General features: G+C 44.0%; 1 protein-coding gene across 9 annotated transcripts in view; it reads left to right on the plus strand.

Annotated features, from left to right (window-relative positions):
- Window positions 1-19,374, plus strand: part of KIDINS220 (kinase D interacting substrate 220) — a 151,760-nt gene that overhangs the window by 88,083 nt on the left and 44,303 nt on the right. For all 9 annotated transcript variants that reach the window (XM_065400824.1, XM_065400828.1, XM_065400830.1 and 6 more), the window contains exon 22: window positions 14,353-14,531. In XM_065400824.1, coding sequence (XP_065256896.1) covers window positions 14,353-14,531 — 179 coding nt within the window. The remainder of the gene's footprint in view (window positions 1-14,352; window positions 14,532-19,374) is intronic.

Consider the following 19,374-nt stretch of genomic DNA (forward strand, 5'->3'; position numbering starts at 1 on the left):
TTTTGTTGTGTGGTGTGTGGTTGCTGGTGAGTATTTGCTTCAGGTTGGGGGGCTGTCTGTAAGCGAGGACTGGTCTATCTCCCAAGATCTGTGAGAGTGAGGGATCGTCTTTCAGGATAGGTTGTAGATCTTTGATGATGTGCTGGAGAGGTTTTAGTTGGGAGCTGAAGGTGACGGCTAGAGGCATTCTGTTATTTTCTTTGTTGGGCCTGTCCTGTAGTAGGTGACTTCTGGGTACTCTTCTGGCTCTGTCAATCTGTTTTTTCACTTCAGCAGGTGGGTATTGTAGTTTTAAGAATGCTTGATAGACATCTTGTAGGTGTTTGTCTGAGGGATTGGAGCAAATGCGGTTGTATCTTAGAGCTTGGCTGTAGGCAATGGATCGTGTGGTGTGTCCTGGATGGAAGCTGGAGGCATGTAGGTAAGTGTAGCGGTCAGTAGGTTTCCGGTATAGGGTGGTGTTTATGTGACCATCGCTTATTAGCACAGTAGTGTCCAGGAAATGGACCGCTTGTGTGGATTGGTCCAGACTGAGGTTGATGGTGGGATGGAAATTGTTGAAATCATGGTGGAATTCCTCAAGGGCTTGTTTTCCATGGGTCCAGATGATGAAGATGTCATCAATGTAGCGCAGTGGTTCCCAAACTTTAACCACCTGTAAACCCCTTTCACTAAAATGTCAAGTCTCGCGAACCCCCTCCTAAAAATGAATATTTCCGGGGATTTTCTCCTTTACCTCAGTATAAATTATAAAAGCAGTGATCTTGGAAATATAAAATTTGTTTTTATGACATGCTTATTACACACTATTATTAATTACTATTTATCATTACAGTATTTTTATTACATTTATGAAAAGGGCAACACTCTTCCAAGATCTCACTTTAATAGCTTGTATCACTTTGAATAAGCCTGTTAGGAGCCTTGTCTTATATGTTTCATCAAGGAGTATCAGACATGAAACAGCATGAAGGGATTTAAGAAGCCAACTCAAAGAGTTCTTCCTACACAAGCATTCAGGTCTTGAGCAGTCCAGGCAAACAACGCACGTTACAACAAAGCTTAAACTTGTTCTTCATAATAATTTTAAAAACAAGATTAGCTGCCTATTTAATTTTAAAAACAGCAAAAAATATCCACCTCCCTTTCCATTTCTTATAAGGAGTCTTGAAGTTTAAATCTCCTCAGGGTGATAGATATGCTTGCTTTGATCTGCTTAGCTCTTGGAAGTCCAGGGGCTCCGGGCTGCTGGTCCCGTGCTGCCCGGGGTCCCTAAGGACAGCTCTGTCCGCCATTAGGGAATTTTTTCCCGAGAACCCCCTGTAACATTTTGTGAACCCCCAGGGGTTCACGAACCCCAGTTTGGGAACCACTGATGTAGCGCAAGTAGAGCAGAGGCGTTAGGGGACGAGAGTTAAGGAAGCGTTGTTCTAAGTCAGCCATAAAGATGTTGGCATACTGTGGGGCCATGCGGGTACCCATAGCAGTGACGCTGATTTGAAGGTATATATTGTCCCCAAATTTGAAATTGTCGTGGGTGAGGACAAAGTCACAAAGTTCAGCCACCAGGTTTGCCGTGATATTATCGGGGACATTTACCCTGCACACAGGAGATTCCTGCACTTTACGATGCTCCTAGAGCATTTCAATACAGAGCCTCCTACTAAGGTATGGTCCATGGTAGCAGTGTACCTATGCTGACAAGGGAGCCCAGCATTTCCCTACCTAGACAACTGGCTGCTCACCAGATGGTCGTATCAGGAAATGCAGGCAGGAGTTTACCTTCTTACTTGAACTTTTTAACTTCTTAGGTAAACCCAGAAAAAGTCCACTTTAATTCGCATACAAATTATAGAATTTATGGAGGCAAATCTGAACTTGATTGCGACCAAGGCTTGCTTACCTCAGGACAGATTCCCTGTGATGACAGACCTCATCACCCAGCTTTTACTCAGCCCTCAGATGACAGTTAAGTCCTACTTTGTCCTGCTAGCCCATACAGCCTTATGCACTTATCTGTGACTCCCCTTGCCAAGGCTTCACCTGTGGTGCCTCCAGGCAAGGTTGTGGATGGTCTGCACTCTGAGCTGGGACTCCCTGGAGTCTGCATAGGGGTTCTCTTCGTTCCTGTACTGCCCACAAAGCCACCCATTACAGATGCCTCCAAGTTGGGAGTGGGAGTGCACCTGAATAATCAGTGCAGCTCAGGACTGTGCAAGAGTCCAAACTACATATCAATCTTCTCAAGCTGTGGGCAGTGTATGAAGCATGCAAGATGTTCCTACCCTTCATCCTGTCCACATATGTCCAGATCAGGTTAGACAATGTGACTACAGTTTATTACATAAACAAATAAGAGGGACCAAGGTCCACCCCACTCTGCCAGTAAGCAATCAAGCTCTGTAATTGGTGTATCCAACTTCAGATTACTCTCTCAGCAGTGCATCTTCTGAGATTAATGAAGTCTCTGCCAAACAGGCTCAGAAGGCATTTTCAGAAGGATCATGAGTGGGAGCTCCTTTCTTCTTCTTCGAGTGCTGTCCCTGTGGGTGCTCCACTCCAGGTGACGGTGCATCCCGGCGCCGTTGATCAGAGATCTTTGGTAGCAGTGCCTGGTCGGGATGCACGTGCTCAGCTGCTGTCTCGCGGCGTCGTTAGGGTCTGCCTGAGTGCGCGTGTCCCGCGCGCCCCCCCACCCCCAGTTCCTTCTCAACTGTCCTCGGCTGAAGATGGGACTCGGGGCAGTGCTCAACTCTTCCCTGGTTACTCTAGGAAATAAGTAGAGAAAAATAGAAACAGTTAGCTAGCCATTTCCCAGTTCTCCCTTTCCTTTTGCACAGTTCGTTAGTTTCAAAAAAAAAAAAAAATTAAATTCCCTCAAGTTAGTCTCTCATTGAGACTTCTCCGGCCACTCATACTTTCATTATGCCAGGGTCGCCAGGCTTTAAGGAATGTGGCTCCTGCAAGGAGTCTATGCCGTGGTTCGATGGGCATGCACTCTGCGTTAAATGCCTTGGCGAGACACATGTCCCTGTGAAGTGTCTCCACTGTACCAACTTAAAAACTAGAGCGCGCCGTGACAGAGACTTGCAGCTAAAAATGCTCCTCATGGAGAAAGCTCTGCAGCCGCCTATGGAGAAGGGCAGTAAACCCTCTCCCTCACGCTCCCCTGCCAAGTCAGAACCTACCGGGAGCACGGCTTCACCCTCTCACGCCAAGAGGCAGGAAGCCCTAATGTCTCCTCTCAGAGACACTCAAAGGGTAAAGGATCTTCCACAAGGTCTTTACCCTTGGTGCTGACAGCACCCAGAGCAGGCAACTCTGATCGCCCCAGCACCTCAGCAGCACCTCAGGCGGGACGCAAAAGCAGGGACTTGACGTCCCGCAGTGAGAAGCTCACCTCGGCACTGGTCCCACCGGCACCAACGATGGACCCGGTGCCAGCAGCGCATTCCACCGTCAGCACCGAGCCTGCCTGCCATCCCCGGAGCAGATTCAGACCCCCCGCGGAGCTCTCACAAACGTCTTGTGGCTCCTACAAAAGCGAAACAAAAATCATTCCAGGCTGCCGCTCACACTTCATGCTCCACAGCACACCAGCCTAGGGAACAGCAACAATTCCTGCATCAGCAGGATATCTCTGTGGCTCCTGAGCCTGACTCTCCACTCCTCGACACGGAGCCCTCACTGTTTGAACAGCAGCTCTCGCCACCTGTCCTGGCTACTTTCACAGATAGTGAGAACGACATACAGCACCAGGAAGAGTTCTCCCCATCTGAGTCTCCCCCTCCACCAGAGCCATACACACCCCAAGACGTGGCACATCATAAGAATCAGCCTCAGTTTCCCTACTTTGTCCCCCAGTGGCTGGGACCCAACTTTTCCTATCCGGTGCCCTGGCCTCAGTGGTACCCGTGGTCAACTCCTGCCACCGCTCCCCCTTGCACCCCTTCTACCAGACGGCAAGCTCGTCCTATGCCTATATCCCCAGCTCCATCAACATCTAGAGCTCATGAACCCCTTCCTGAAGAGATGGGCTACGAACCCTTCCTAGATTTACCGGCTCCTCATGCCTCCACCTCCACAAAATGTGGACGACTTTAAGCAGTTCCAGGAACTTTTCAAGAGAGTGGCACTCAGCCAGGACATCCCTTTGGAGGAAGTCCAGGAGACACAACATAGACTCCTGAAAATCCTCCAACCCTCTGCACCCTCAAAGATCGCACTACCCATAAACGAAGCCCTCTTAGAACCAGCTGATTCTCTCTGGCAGACCCCTGCCTCCATCCCACCAACATGCAAGAAAGCTGAACATAAATACTACGTGCCCGCAAAGGATGTTGATTTCTTATTTTCCCACCCACAACCCAATTCTCTTGTGGTGGATGCAGCGACACAGAGAAGAAAGCAGCCATGCTACCGACCAACTCCGCAGGACAAGGACCTCAAATGCCTTGACCTCCTGGGCCGCAAAGTTTATACATCTTCTACTGTACAATTTAGAATTGCAAACTATTCCGTCCTCCTCGCAAGCTATGACTATGACAACTACAACAAGCTCTTTGATTTTACCTCCCATATACCGGAGGACAGGAGAGCGGACTTCAAGTCAGTCCTCGTCGAAGGTCAATTGGTTTCTAGGACGGCACTACAAGTGTCCATGGACATGGCAGATACAGCAGCCCGCACCACTGCCACTGCAGTGGTGAAGCGCTGGTCTTCCTGGCTGTCTGCATCCAGTATCCCCAAGGATTTGCAGACCAAAGTGGAGGACCTTCCCTTTGACAAAGAGAAACTCTTTTCCAAAAAAACCCGATGAAGTCCTTCACACTATGAAAGACTCTAGAGCCACTTTGCGCACATTGGGCATATTCCCATCCATCTCTAGGAGACAACGATACCAACATTATCAGAGGCCCTGTACACAACAGTATCACCGACCTCAGTCCAAACCATATGACACTGGGAGAAACTGCAACAGACCTCCTAGGCAATTCCAGGTGCAACCAACTACTTCCCACCCATTGGGTAATAAACAACAATTTTGAAGTGCTGGTTGGGGGTCTGCGCAACCACCCCTTGACTCCGCCGCCTATTTGCCCATTTGGCTGCTGCCTCCAGGCTTTCCACCATGTCTGGCAACAGATCATGCAGGACCGCTGGGTCCTGGAAATAGTTCAGTCAGGTTACTCCATCCCTTTCTTATGTTCCCCGCCCACGCTTTCCCCTTCCCCGTCCCTCTTCAGGGACCCCTCTCAAGAGCACCTTCTCCGTGTGGAGGTGGCTCATCTTCTCCACCTGGGTGCAGTGGAACATGTACTGATGCAACATCAGGGAAAAGGGTTCTACTCCCGCTACTTTCTGACCCAAAAGAAAGGCGGGGGGTGGAGACCCATATTAGACCTACGCCGACTGAACAAGTTTGTACATGTACAAAAATTCAAGATGGTCACATTGGGCACAATAATACCTGCGCTGGAACAAGGGGACTGGTTCACAGCTCTTGACCTACAAGACGCCTATTTCCATATATCCATTCATCCAGCACACAAACGCTTCCTGCGATTCACACTCGGACATGACCACTTTCAATACAGGGTACTTCCATTTGGTAGTATTCTTCAAGACCCTAGCTGTAGTTGTAGCCCACCTCCGCAAACACGGGATTATACTTTTCCCCTACTTAGACGACTGCCTTATCAAAGCCAGCTCTTACGACGAGATGTTAAAAGTGACGAACTTTACCATCTCTTTTCCACAGCCTAGGCTTGCAAATAAAATTCCAAAAATCCACCCTGATACCTACACAGCAGATACAGTTCATAAGAGCTCACCTGGACTCAATTCGAACCAGAGCCTCGCTTCCACACAACAGATTCCTCACTATTACGCATCTCATAAGCACGATCTCTGTTCGCCCCAGCATACAGGCATGGACCTGCCTACAGCTTCTTGGTCACATGGCAGCCACCACCTTCGTGGTCAAATACACCAGGCTGCACATGAGATACCTTCAGGGCTGGCTCAACTCCAACTACAAACCCAGCAGACACAGTTTCTGCATAACACTGACTCCACCACCGAATGTATTGGCCTCACCTTGCAGTAACTGAGATTCTTCGAGATGTGTGTCCCTGTGGGTGCTCCACTACCCACCCTCCTCCCTTTTCTTTGGAGTACTAATCAGACAACTCTACGGTAGAGAAGGAACTGAGGGGGGTGCAGGACACACGTGCTCAGGCAGACCCTAACGATGCCATGAGACAGCAGCTGAGCGCATGCGTTCCGACCAGGCACTGCTACCGAAGAGCTCCAATCAACGGTGCCAGGACGCACTGTCACCTGGAGTGGAGCACCCACAGGGGGACACATTTCAAAGAACCTCAGTTACTGCAAGGTGAGTAACTTTCTCTTCGGTGCAGTATATTTTCCAGCAATGGGGATTCCCATTCCGGGACCTCGTTGCAACCCAAGGAAAGAAGAAGTTCATAACCTATTGCTCTCGAGCTGTCCAGGGGTACAATTCCAGAAGGGCTGGTATAGTGGTTGGACTTGTTGGTGAATATCATTCCCCTATTACTTCACATCCTTAGAATGATCAGGCAGGACAAGGTAACAGTAATCCTGATAGGACTGCGGTGGTCAAGACAGTTCTGGTTCACCACTGTCCTATAGATGACATCTCACCCAGACATATGCTTATGAATCTTTCCATACCTAGTCTCACAGTGGAGGCAGGGCCAACCATCCCAACCCAGCATCCCTCCATCTTGTGGCCTGGGGTTTGGATGGACAATGAACGTAGAGAGATCATGTCAGAAGAGGTCCAATCCAGCCTTAATAATAGCAGGAAACGATGCCGCCAAGTGCAAGCAATTCTATTTTTGCTGTCAGCAGTGTCACTTACCTCCTGAGGAGTCTGGTATCCCTCTTACCCTGAACAACCTTTTCTCCTTGAAAACATTGAACCTATCCGTCAGTTCACTGTATGTACATTTAGCAGCTATTAATGCCTTTGATGGTTCGATTTTCATCCATCTCACAACCTTGACATTTCTAAAAGTCTTTATCAGGATATTCCTTCCTGTATTAAAACCGGTTGGCACTTATGAACCTGCCATTCAAGCTCTTAGCCTTTTGCTCCCTCCTATACCCATCTATGAAAGTGGCCTTCCTACCAACAGTCACTGCTTTTAGGAGAGTGGGTGAGCTCAGGGCCTTTAAGGTGGCCCTCCCTTCATGGTGTTTCACAGGGATAAGTATGCTTGAGATTGCATCCCAAGTTCATCACAAAAGCACCTTCTGAATTTCACTTGAACCAAACTGTTCCCCATCCCAACTTTTACCCAAAGCCTCATGATAAATGGGAGGACAGGAAGCTGTACTCCCTAGATGTACACACGGTTCTTGCCTTCTCTTTGCACAGGACAAAGCCCTTTTGAAAGTCTCTGATTATTTGTCTCCATCGCCAAGAGGGTGAACGGGGAAACAGTCTCTCTTCCCAAAGACTCCCTAAATGGATTTCCAGCTGCATCCTCCTTTGTTATGAACTTAGGGCATCCCCTCTTCCTCAGACTGTCCGAGCTCATTCAGCCAGAGTGCAAGCTGCCTTAGTGGCTTCTCTACCAGGAATTTGCCTCTCAGTGATCCATAGGGCAGGAGCTTGGGATTCCAGTCACACTATTACTAAGCATATGCCCTGGTTCAAGCTTCTGTCAAGAATGCTTCCTTTGGATAAGCGATTCTGTGATATTTGGTGCAGAAGGCTGCCTCGTACCCTCCTCCTCAATGAGCACTGCTTGGGAATCACCCACAGGGAATACCCCTAGGGATCAGCACTCAAAGAAAAAAGAAGGTTACTTACCTTACTCTAACTGGAGTTCTTTTGAGAAGCATGGTCTCTGTGGGTATTCATGACCTACCCTCTTTCTCCTCTGCTCGGCTCCTCACTTGATTCACTTGATAGAGAAGGAACTGGGGAGGTGGTTGGTCTGTGCCACCCCCTATACACTTGGTTCAGAGCACAAGGAGTGCAGGGCACAGGTGCGGACCAATGGACACTGCTGTCTCAGGAATATGGAGCACATGCACACCCACAGTGAATACCCATAGGGCACTTCTCAAAGAACTACAGTTACGATAAAGTAACCTCCCCTTTTTTGACTGTCCATTTCTAAACACTAGATGCTTTTTAAAATGGTTTCTTTATAGTAGCCACCAAAAAAAATAATTCCTTTCTTGAGCTTAAAAATGTTGCAGCCAAAAATACATTAAGAAAAAGATAATAAAATCAAGACACCACAGTTAAGGCTGACATCCTGTTGGTTTACTGTGTCATCTTGTGACTTCTACTTCTTCTAATAGAGCCCTTAAAGAAAATAACTGTGGCCCAAATAGTAACTTTCTGCTGTGAAACATGTGGGAAGGTGAAACAAGATTCAGAAATGCCAAGATTCACATCCTGGCATTTCTGCTGCATGCTGCCTTTTGGAAGTGGGCAGGGAATATGGCCTGCAGGCATAGCGAATCCATAGAGAAGGCAAGTTTCAACTTCGTGTGTATGAGTATAAGGCCCACCCTTCAGTGTTGCTCTCTGGCCAGCCCATCCATGTAGTTCTTTGGCAGCAGCATGGCTCCTTCAAAAATGATACTGTTACTGGCTTGCTTCAACAATGCCTTTGCCTTAAATCTAATTTCCTCAGGAAGTGTTTGTGGCTGGAGACAGCAATAGCTTCTGCTTTAAGCTGTGTAGAATGATTGCTTCTTATCCCTGATCTTAAGGACACATGGAACCCCAACTGTATGGTGTTAACCCAAATGAGCTACCTCAGCATTTGAGGTGAGGGTTTACTGTGAAGCCACTGCTCTGCCCTTTGCCCACCATCAGCGCCCCTGCTGCTATTAAACTCTCATTTTCTTGCCTCTCTTCTGGGCAGCAAAGAGCAATGGAGAACCCTAAGAAATTGTCCTGTTGTGTTTAGATATTGCAAGCCCAGCTTTTTATGGAAATGCAGATTTTTAAAAAAACCCACTATTGCAACTCTGATATTGTTTAAATGTACATTCTTTTGTTAAGTATCAGAGGGGTAGCCGTGTTAGTCTGGATCTGTAAAAAGTGACAAAGAGTCCTGTGGCACCTTATAGACTAACAGACGTATTGCAGCATAAGCTTTCGTGGGTGAATACTCACTTCGTCAGATGCATGTAGTGGAAATTTCCAGAGGCAGGTATAAATATGCAGGCAAGATTCTTTGATTGACAGGACTCTTTGATTCTTTTGTTAGTAAATCCTTTTGCTCTCATCACATCATTAAAAAAAATCTAATTAGCTAATTCAGCTGACTGCTTGTTTGACTGCTAGTATTAATAAGCATACATTTATTATACTATTTTGCTCTCATTTTTCATTGTTTTTCAGATATGTAATTGTTAATAAGATTGCACACACCCTCATCTCACGTTCCATATTACTGATTTCCATTTTTAGCTAGAGAATTCAAGTGAAATTGACTTTTGTGGCTAGCTGTTTTTCCTTTATTTGCACAATCTATTGTGCTGTTTTAATCTGTTGTGCTTTGTTTCCATTTTAGATACCTCACATAGAGTATTAAACCCTAAGCAACCAAAACAAACAATCACAGAAAACTTATAAGGTTTTTTTTCTGATATAGACAAGCTAATGCTGAGTCAAACTTGCCCAACCTTACCACATCTGTTAAACATATTGCTGTATTTAAAAGGTCACTCCTGTAAATCCTGTCCCTTTCACAAATTATCTTCTGAAACAGCTCACTTATATTCAGAACTCCGTTATCTTAGATGTTCTTCAGATCATGTGTTTTTCTTGTCCCAAATGTAGTGTGTGTAAATAAATGTTTGTTTGTTTTTATTTTTTGCTCATATGCCAGGATTCTTCTGATTGACTTCCCAAGTTGTGCACTAGTTGCACTGTAGCTTACTGCCAAACTTTAGGTTTTTGGACTGTGTAGAATTTACAGCAAGCACTATTAAGTCAGAGGGAGAAATCCTGTCACAATTAAAGTCGGTGGGAATTTTGCCATTGACTTTAATAGAACCAGGATTTCACCCTGAGATTTGCTACTCAGTAGTGATTATGGACTGTGATATTTCCTATTCTATGTATAGGAAAATACTTCAGTTATTGCAGATATTCTGAGCTGAAAATGCTGGGGTTTAATAGCGCGCACTGTAATTGAATTTTCCCAAAACAGTTTTAAACGTAGTAGGGTCATCCTGTATCATGCCCCACAATCCGTTGGGAATTGGCTTGTGCTGTTCAGCTCTGCTCTCTTTTATTGCAATTTGGTAGAAAATCCCTGAATAGACATTGCTTCATTTTGATTATAAAGTGCTTCCTGGCTTTTCTTCTAGAACTACTTGCTAGGTCCCCATAATTGTGAAAACAAACAACTGTAGGCCAGGGATGCTCCCTCACTTGAGGCATTGGAGTCAATGTTATATGCATTGTATTGAGCATCACACAGTTTTTCCAGTGAGTATTCATCTTTTGAAGAAAGCTACTGAAAGTCCTAGAAACTCCAGTTGTTCCTACATGTTTTTTTGAGAGGAAGGGAGAGTGTTAGGGGGCTGTATTTTCTACAGCATCCACTTGCTTCTCTAAATAGTGTTCATCTTGGCCTCACCATGCACTATGTGTTTTTGCATTTTTTCTTGGCCTCCCTCTATTACTGTGATTACCCTGTTCAGTGTCCTTTATTCTGAAAAGCATCATGTATGCCTGTGGCACTGTAATAAATACTACTACTACCAGATTAAGTTTTTTTTTAAATGAACAGCATATTTAATATTCACCTGTCATGTAATTCAGATCACTATCTTCTGAGCTATTCAGAACCATTTATTCAACGTGTTTAGAACCCATAATCAAAATAAATGTTTGTAGGATTCTTGTGAGACTTTCCTCTGGCTGTCATAAATTTTAGGCCATTTTTTTAAGGCCAGCCACTAAAGGGTAAGATGATCACAAACTAAAAAACACTGGAGCAAGTCTAACAGAGTTTGCTGATAGAGGACAGGGTGACATTAACAGTAATAATTACTGTACATCACATGTTTATAATAGGGGACGTACTATATAATTTCTAAATATGAAAAATAGCTACTTTGTACTTAGAGCAACTGTTTTTAAGATAACATTTAAAAAATATTAGAATTGCCCAGCTGACTGTCAATTTAAGGCAGTGGTGCCCAAACTTTTCCTGTTGCGCTCCCCCTTACCAGGAATGGAATCTGTACGCGCCCTCCCTCCATTACTGCACATTGGCTCAGCAGAGGAGCTTGGGCTGAAGGCAAGCTGGAAGCTGAACTGGGGATGGGGGAGGAGCCTGGGGCTAGAGGTGGAACTGGCCTGGGGGAGGAGATGGAATAAGAGCAGAGCGAGGGCGGAGTGGGGCTGGAGCTGGGATGGGGGCAGAGCAGGGCTAGGTGGCACTCCCGCCCTGCCCCCCATGGGAGCTGGCTTGGGCCCTGATATGAGCCCCCTGGAACATTCCTCCATGCCCTCCCCCACACACACACAGTTTGGGGGCCACTGATTTAAGGGCTGGAACTATTGGGTTTTAGCTATAGATCACTTTTAAATGAGGAAAGAGCCAAAAATAATCTAACACTCCTGACATATTTCTTTAGCTAGCTTTAAAATCAGTAATTTGTTAATTTAAAATAAATCATTCAACCTCTCATAAAAAAGGGCATATAATGAGAAAAAACAAATAGATCCTTACATTACTATTATTATATTCCTGAGAGGAGCTCAGTATCCACAATTCCCACTGATTTCAGTGAGAGTATCAGGGTGCTCAGCATCTCTTAGAAACAAGTTGTAAGCCATTGAAACAGTTAATATTCTGCAGGGTTGAAAGTTTTCATTAACTCTTTGATACCTTTGATTGTAAAAAAATTAATTTGCTTTCTGAGAAAATCCAGCTGCTAAACAAGAATAATGTAGGCTTGGTCATAGTGCTTGGATTTTGAATCTATTCACTTATATTTTAAGTATAAGTCACTTTTAAAGTGCTTTGTATGCTAACCTTTTTAATTTTTTATCTGAGAAATACAGGCGCATATGATTTTTGTGGCCCTTTGCCAAAAGATTATCATTTACATAAATATCCCTTTCAACAGAATAGTTTAATGTATTGAGCTCAGAAGGTTAGAAGAGAGACTTCAATCTGTAGCCCAGCAGTGGGCTATTGGCTTCTGAACAGTAGCATTGTTCATCGTATTCAGAACACTGTTCACATTCAGGCTTAAGCAGAGCTGGCATTAAAATTCATCTAATTCGTTTCATGTGACTTGTCAGCTGTGTTTTTTATTTAAATCTCTATCGCCTTTTCTTTTGGCATTTTTGTTTTGTAATTTTAAAAAGTATTGAAATGGATAGGCCACTTTTTAACTGTTTAATCTCTGACCATTTTATGTTTTGTCAGTTGTCACAATATGTTAAAATGTCCCATTAGTTTATTATATTTTTGTGCTTCTTTAAAAGAGGTCACTTTTGTTTTTTATGTTTCTGAATATATTTGATTAGATGCATCTAACCAGTCTTTTAAATTTAGTTTGAGTGGAAATGGCATGTAGGATTAAATAGAAGCTCCGTGCATTGAGGAGCTAAATAATTTTTATTTTATTAGAGAGTTTATACTTTATATTTGTTGTCAGATGCCTCTGTGGAGATTAAAGTATGAGTGTAAACCCTAGCTTTATTTTGATACTGCCTCTGACCTTCTAATTTTTTCCTCCTTTTTCTAGCACACAGTCTCTGTAGCTAACAGTCACCTCAACCATGATTTTTTTTTTTCTTGAACCTGATTGAGAAGTGAGTGGTTGTACCTGGCTTGTCCAGTGAAATTTCCAATATTGCAGTTCAGTTCATTGAGTCTACATCACTCCTAAAAACTTAACACTGTGATTTATCTACTGAGGTCATGATCTTGCAAAGACGTATACACATGCTGAACTTTTTACTTATTTATTCAGGAAGTTTTAACAAGTTAGCAAATCCTTGCCTGTAAATATCAGATACGAAACAACTGTTACAAGAGTTAACTTTTATATAGAGAGACATCATACAGGAATACGATCAGATTTTTCTGTTTAACAGGACTTTACCATATTACATAGTGAGCATTATTACAACAGCTATAATACGTCGTTTCTAGATATGTTATTAAATTGAGTGAAATACATGCTGAACTTTATGCACAGTGAGTGGTCCTGCTGGAGTCAATAAAATTCTCACAGTTAAGCAGCAAAACTAAAGTGCTTAGTGTAAAGTTAAGCACCTGAATAAGGTTTTTCAGGATTGGGGCCTTAATATAAATACAAACATTTTAGAAGCTTTATTATACTCATTTTAAAGTATTTTTAAAAATGTATTATGTCCATTGCAGTTAACTGAAAAAATAAATAGTATGTTGTATTGAAATGTGTTTTAAATTTTTGCCTTTCTTATTATGCATGTATATATTCCAATATTAGTGGTGTTACTATGGTTAAGATTCTGACAGCATTTCTGTAATAAACCCTTTTCAAGTATAATCAGCTGTAAAAGTTGTCTGTGGAATAAAACTTTGGTACAAGATTCTAAAGTGAATCATAAAAATAAAAGATATCTTTCAGCTAATGATATAACCTGAAACTCATTGGACATAGTTAAAATGACTTAATAAGAAATTAAAAAATACTTTAATTTAAATATTGAATATTTTTCCTTCAGACATATACCAGTGTATGTGAAACACAAGAGACTATTAGTATGTTGTTGGGCAGAGCCACCAGTTAGCTAGCTGTGTCATGCATAGTGGGTATAGACTATACCCACTATAGACCGTGCTGTTTTTTTTAGAGACGGTGTGAATGAAGGATGGAGAGAGAACCCTTAATCGTAAAACTTCTCAGTTGGTTACCAAGATTAGAATGGATGTTTAAGCTTAATGTTTCCAGATAATTTCCCCATCCTATTTTAGGTGTTATGACATTATCCATATGTAGGTTGTTGCATTCTACATGTAGTGCTTGTCATGTCACCGTGGAGAACTATCTGAAGTGTGGAACTAGCTTATATAGGTCAGATGAATCTCTTTGCTGCAGAAACACTGGATTTTTCTTAAAAAGTAATGCCAAGTCAAAGTGTCTGCAGAAAATGCAGACATACCCTAACTTCTGTATGATAGTTCTGTGCCCCAAAGGGTTTGGTGTCATGGATGGGATAGTATGTTCCGGGGCTAGCATTTGAAATGGAAATATTACTTTCTGATAAATTTGACTTATTTGAAGTTTACCTAACTGTCTGATGTTTATTTTCTTTAGAATTTCAAAGAATATTCCAACAACTAAAGATGTTGAACCTCTGCTTGAAATTGATGGGGACATACGGAATTTTGAAGTATTTTTATCTTCACGGACACCAGTTCTTATAGCACGTGATGTAAAAATCTTTTTGCCGTGTACTGTAAACTTAGATCCAAAGCTACGAGAAATCATTGCAGGTGAGTATGTTTTCAGATAAAATGAAAATGGAAAATTGTATTATTTTCTTCATTATAGATGTTGTTACTGCTTGGAACACTCACTACCTCTGAGTTAGTAGGTTTGTAGCATTTGTGTCCAGAGGGATTATTAGCTCATCTAGTCTGGCGGTCATACGCCATTAGATTTCACCCAGTGATCTCAGCATTGAGACCAGTAACTTGTGTTTGACTAAAGCATATATTCCATATCAGCTTTTCCATTATATTGCCTAGGATTGATGTCAGGCTAACCAACCTGTAGTTATGGGCCCTCTTGGTTGCTCTTTTTTGAATATTGGCACAACAATAGCTCTCTTCCAGTCTTCTGGAATTTCCCTGGTATTCCAAGATTTATTGAAAATTAGTATTAATTGGGCCAGAGATCTCCTCAGCCAACTCTTTTAAGACTCTTGGGTGAAAGCTATCCAGGCCTGCTAAATGTTTATCCCTAGTAGATGTTTAACATCCTCGTTAGTTACTAATGGTCTGGAAGGTACTTCATTATTCTCATGTGATACAAGCACATTATCCTGCTTCTTTCCAAATACAGAACAAAAATATTATATTTATTGAACATATCTACCTTTTCTATATCAGCATTAACAGTTTTACTGTCTCCATCTTGAAATAGGCCTTATGCTATTTCTGGGGTCTCTTTTGTTTTTAATTGTGATAGAGTGCTAGGTAAAAAGGCCCGAGTCAGCACTCTTCAGAGCAGCCCCAAACAGTCAAAGCAGATAGGAGCTGACTATGCAAGGGGCTGTGCCTCTAATTTGTGGGTGGGGCAGGGCAAAAAGGCCAATTAAGCCATTAGCCAAGAGACCACAAATAGGCACAGGAAAGAAGAGCACAAGGGGGAAGCAAGCAGTAAGAGGGAGAGAGAGATTACTCTCTCTCTGCTTGGGAAAGGTCTTAGGTATGCTGTGAAAGTGGTGGGATGCAAATGTAAATAAACTGCACAGGGTGTTGAACCAGCAAAAGGGTCTCCGCATTATTTGTGGACTGAGACAGAGGCAGGACCAAGGTGACCCTGTTACACGTGGGGGTTGTCCGGGACCTGAGCCAACGCAAGGGTTTGGCAGCCTGGGCAATGGAGGAGACCCTGCAATGGCTGGTAAAACAACACGAGGAGATGCAGAAGGCCCTACAAGGTTTTTAAAAATCCCACCACCTGGAGAGAGAGGCTTTGCTTGCCTTGCAGGCAAAGCAGCAGAGAAGCCTGCAAGATTTCATAAGGGAACAAGCCAATGTCCAGCAGCAGCTCCTACAGAAGGTGATAAGTCCCCCGATGGGGGACTTATGGAAGTGCCTGAACACTGAGCCTTGGACTATGTAAAATGGGCCCTGCAGATTACCCAGATGCATTCCTTGGCACTTTTCAGAGGGTAGCCATGGGTGCTGGATGGGATAGAGCAACCTGGTCCCTGCGGTTGGCTCCCTATCTGTCGGGAGAAGCCCAAGTAGCCTCTATAGCCCTGAATGAAGAACAGGTCAGAAAATATGAGACGGTGAGGGCAGCCATCCTGGATTGGGTGGGGTTGCCTACTAAGAAGTACCACCAAAAGTTCAGATCAGCAAGGGGGACAGGAGGTTTATGGCCCTGGGCCTTTGCCCAAAAGTTGATGGACTGGGTCACCCACTGGTTAAGACCAGATACCCAAACGGTAGCGGAAATAATGGATGCTCTGGTATTAGAGCAGTTCTTTCAGGGCCTCCCCGAGACCATACGAGTGTGGGTCAGGCGACATCCACCGGGCACAGTGGAAGCTGCTGTGAAACTAACAGAGGAGTATGCAGAGGCAGACTTTCCCAGGAAAGACTGGTGACCATATAAGGGTCCAGAGCTGGGGAGGATGGCTAGAGAATCCACAGCAGGAAGGGGCATGGACAGGAAGAAGGAAGAACCCTGAGGAGTTCCAGCTGGGGCTCGGCCCCTTATTTGCTACCAATGTGGGCGATCCGGACACAAGAAATGGGACTGCCCATACATAGATTGTGGCTCGGTCAGGGCTGGAGGGAAGAAAAAGGGGCAAAAACTGTCTACCGTTTCAGTGATGGTGTGGAGGAAACCCCAGAAGGGCCTTGTGGATACAGCCTCAGTTTGCTCTCTGGTCCGGAGGGAGCTGGTGAAGCCTCACTGGATGACTCCAGGAGCAACTGTGGACATAGAGTGTGTACATGGGGATGAGCAGCATTGCCCTATAGCCCAGTTGCCCCTGGAGGTCCTGGGGAGATTTTGGTAGAAACAGGGTGGGGTAATGGAGTGGCTGCCTTATCTACTTGTCTTGGGCACCAACTGGAGTCCCTTCCCCACTGGGAAGTGAGGTGGTGGGAGGAATCCCATGTTAGGAAAAGGAAAACCAGGGGGAGACAGGGAAGGAACCCCAAAAAGGAAACACAAAAGACCCCTAGACAACAAAGCCTGAGTCAGGAGGACAAGAAATGTCCCCAGGGATGTAAGGAAGGAGGGAGGGAGACAGCCCAAACTCCTTAGCAGAGGTAAGGGGGCCAAAGGAGCTCCCTGCAACACAACCCCCAGGAGAAGAAATCCAGGTGCGGTTAGGAGACTTGAGGGAACCTGGAGCTTAGATTTTTCCAGCTGTCTTCAGTTTCCAGTATCAATTTTCTACACTTCATAACTTCTAATTTATATTGTTTGCTATCTTTGTTCCCGTTTTTCTATTTGTCATATATTAGTTTTTTGTTTTATTTCTAATTGCTGCCTTCACTTCACAACTGAATCAGTATGGGCAGCTATCCTTTTTTGTGATTGTGGTATTTTGGCCATCTGATGAACCCTTCTTAAAGAACTCCCAACTTTCATTCACATTTTTCTGTCTAAATATTTACTCTTAATCAATTTCTCTCATAAGATTCCTCAGCTTTGGGAAACTGGCCGTTTTGAAGCATCAAGTATGTATGTTACTGGTTGGGACTGTCCTCTGTTTCTCCATATTGGATGAAATCAGGTCCTGATTACTGGTTCTTAGAAGGCCATCAACTTGCAGGCCAGTGATTAATTCATATTTATCCATCATAATGAGGTCCAAAATAGTTATTTTGCGTTGGGTACAATACCCTTTGTGTTAGAAAAGTTGCTCTACTCCAGCGGTCCCCAAACTGTGGGGTGCGCCCCCCCTCCCATGGGGATGCAGAGGAACATTCGGAGCGGGTGCGGGGGGCCTGGACCATCCCCATAGGGGGCAGGGAAGGAGTGCCACCCACCCCCGCTCCGCTTCCAGCTCTGCCACGGCTCTGGCTCCCGGCTCTGGCTCCACTCACAGCCCCAACCTTGGCCCCCGACCGCAGCTTCCACCCCCAGCCTCGGCTCCAGACCCTAGCCCCAGTCCCGTCGCCGCTTCCGGCTCCATCTTCAGCCCCTGGCCTTGGCTCTGTTCTTGGACCCAGACCCACCCCCAGCCTTGGCCCCCTTACCCCAAGCTGTGCATCTCCCCCTGCCCCCCATCCTGAGCCGTGGCCCCACTCCCAGCCATGGCGAGGGGGGGGGCAGACAGGGGTAAGGGGGGGTGATGGGGAACACTGCTCTACTCCTTTTCCAAAGTCTACTAAGCTTCATTTACTCAGAAAAAGAATATGTTCACTGATCAACAGCATATAATTGCCACATTTTGCTTGTGACTGAAGAAGGTGGAAAGTCATGTTTTTAAAATGTACCGGTAGATACTGTTAATATGTCTGAAGGAAAATGTACTGGTGAGCTTTGGTATTAAGTTATCCTGGACTGTTATAGCTGACATAAAGAATCCATGCCAGGACACTGGTTAAGAAGAATGTAGGGCTGTGGGCAGGAGAGTAGGCTTCCTACCCCATGGCAGTGGGGCAGCAACCTTCCCTTGTTCGGAATCCTACAAAAATGGTAGTGAAATCCTTTGTGGTTTTTCATTGTCATTTCTGATGAGAAAAACAATAGAAATTAATAACACTGGTCTACAATTTTTGAGAAGTCGTCTGCTTCAGAGATAAAATGTGCTATTTATTATGTATTTTGATGTGCTGGATTCAAATATGACAATTAAAACAACTGATTGGCTACTGTTTCTAAGATATTTAAGTTTTTACATTTTATGTCTATGTATATTGTGTAGATAGTAGAGTTTTAATCATAAATTGTAAACCTAGGTCTTTTCATGTGTTTATGGTTGCTTTACATGATAATATTTCACCTGTCCTGTTTATGTAACACTTTAAAAATCAGCAAAAGGGTTATATAAATAAAGTTTATTATGAAACAAAAGGCAAAAAACTATTCTGTACATAGTTTAGTCCTATTCAGTGTCTACTCGGCGCTTCTTGGCTTGTCTCTTGTATTCATTAAATGGAGCATCTCTTGTCACTGTCCAGCAATAGTCTGCAAGCATTGATGGGCTCCATTTGCCCTGATAGCGTTTCTCCATTGTTGCAATGTCCTGGTGAAATCGCTCACCGTGCTCGTCGCTCACTGCTCCGCAGTTCGGTGGAAAAAAATCTAGATAAGAGTGCAAAAAATGTATCTTTAGTGACATGTTTGTGACGTTATGCAGTCTATATGGTTTTATAAAAACATGATAAGTGAATATAATGTAACTGGGATAGTTTTATAAAGATTTGATAATAAGTGAATATAATGCAACTGGGATATGCTTCATGCAAAAGGTCTCTTGTAAGGTATCATTACAAAGCTCACAATGTACTGAGTGTGATCATCCTGTTTGTAGAAATGTACCACTCTTGTATCTAAAACTAGAAATATAAAACATAACTCTGAGGGCCTATTGTAATTATGTAAAGTGTGGGCCATTAATGATGGTTTGGAATCTTGATG

The sequence above is a fragment of the Emys orbicularis genome, chromosome 3, assembly GCF_028017835.1.
Source record: "Emys orbicularis isolate rEmyOrb1 chromosome 3, rEmyOrb1.hap1, whole genome shotgun sequence".
In the NCBI taxonomy this organism is placed as follows: Eukaryota; Metazoa; Chordata; order Testudines; family Emydidae; genus Emys; species Emys orbicularis.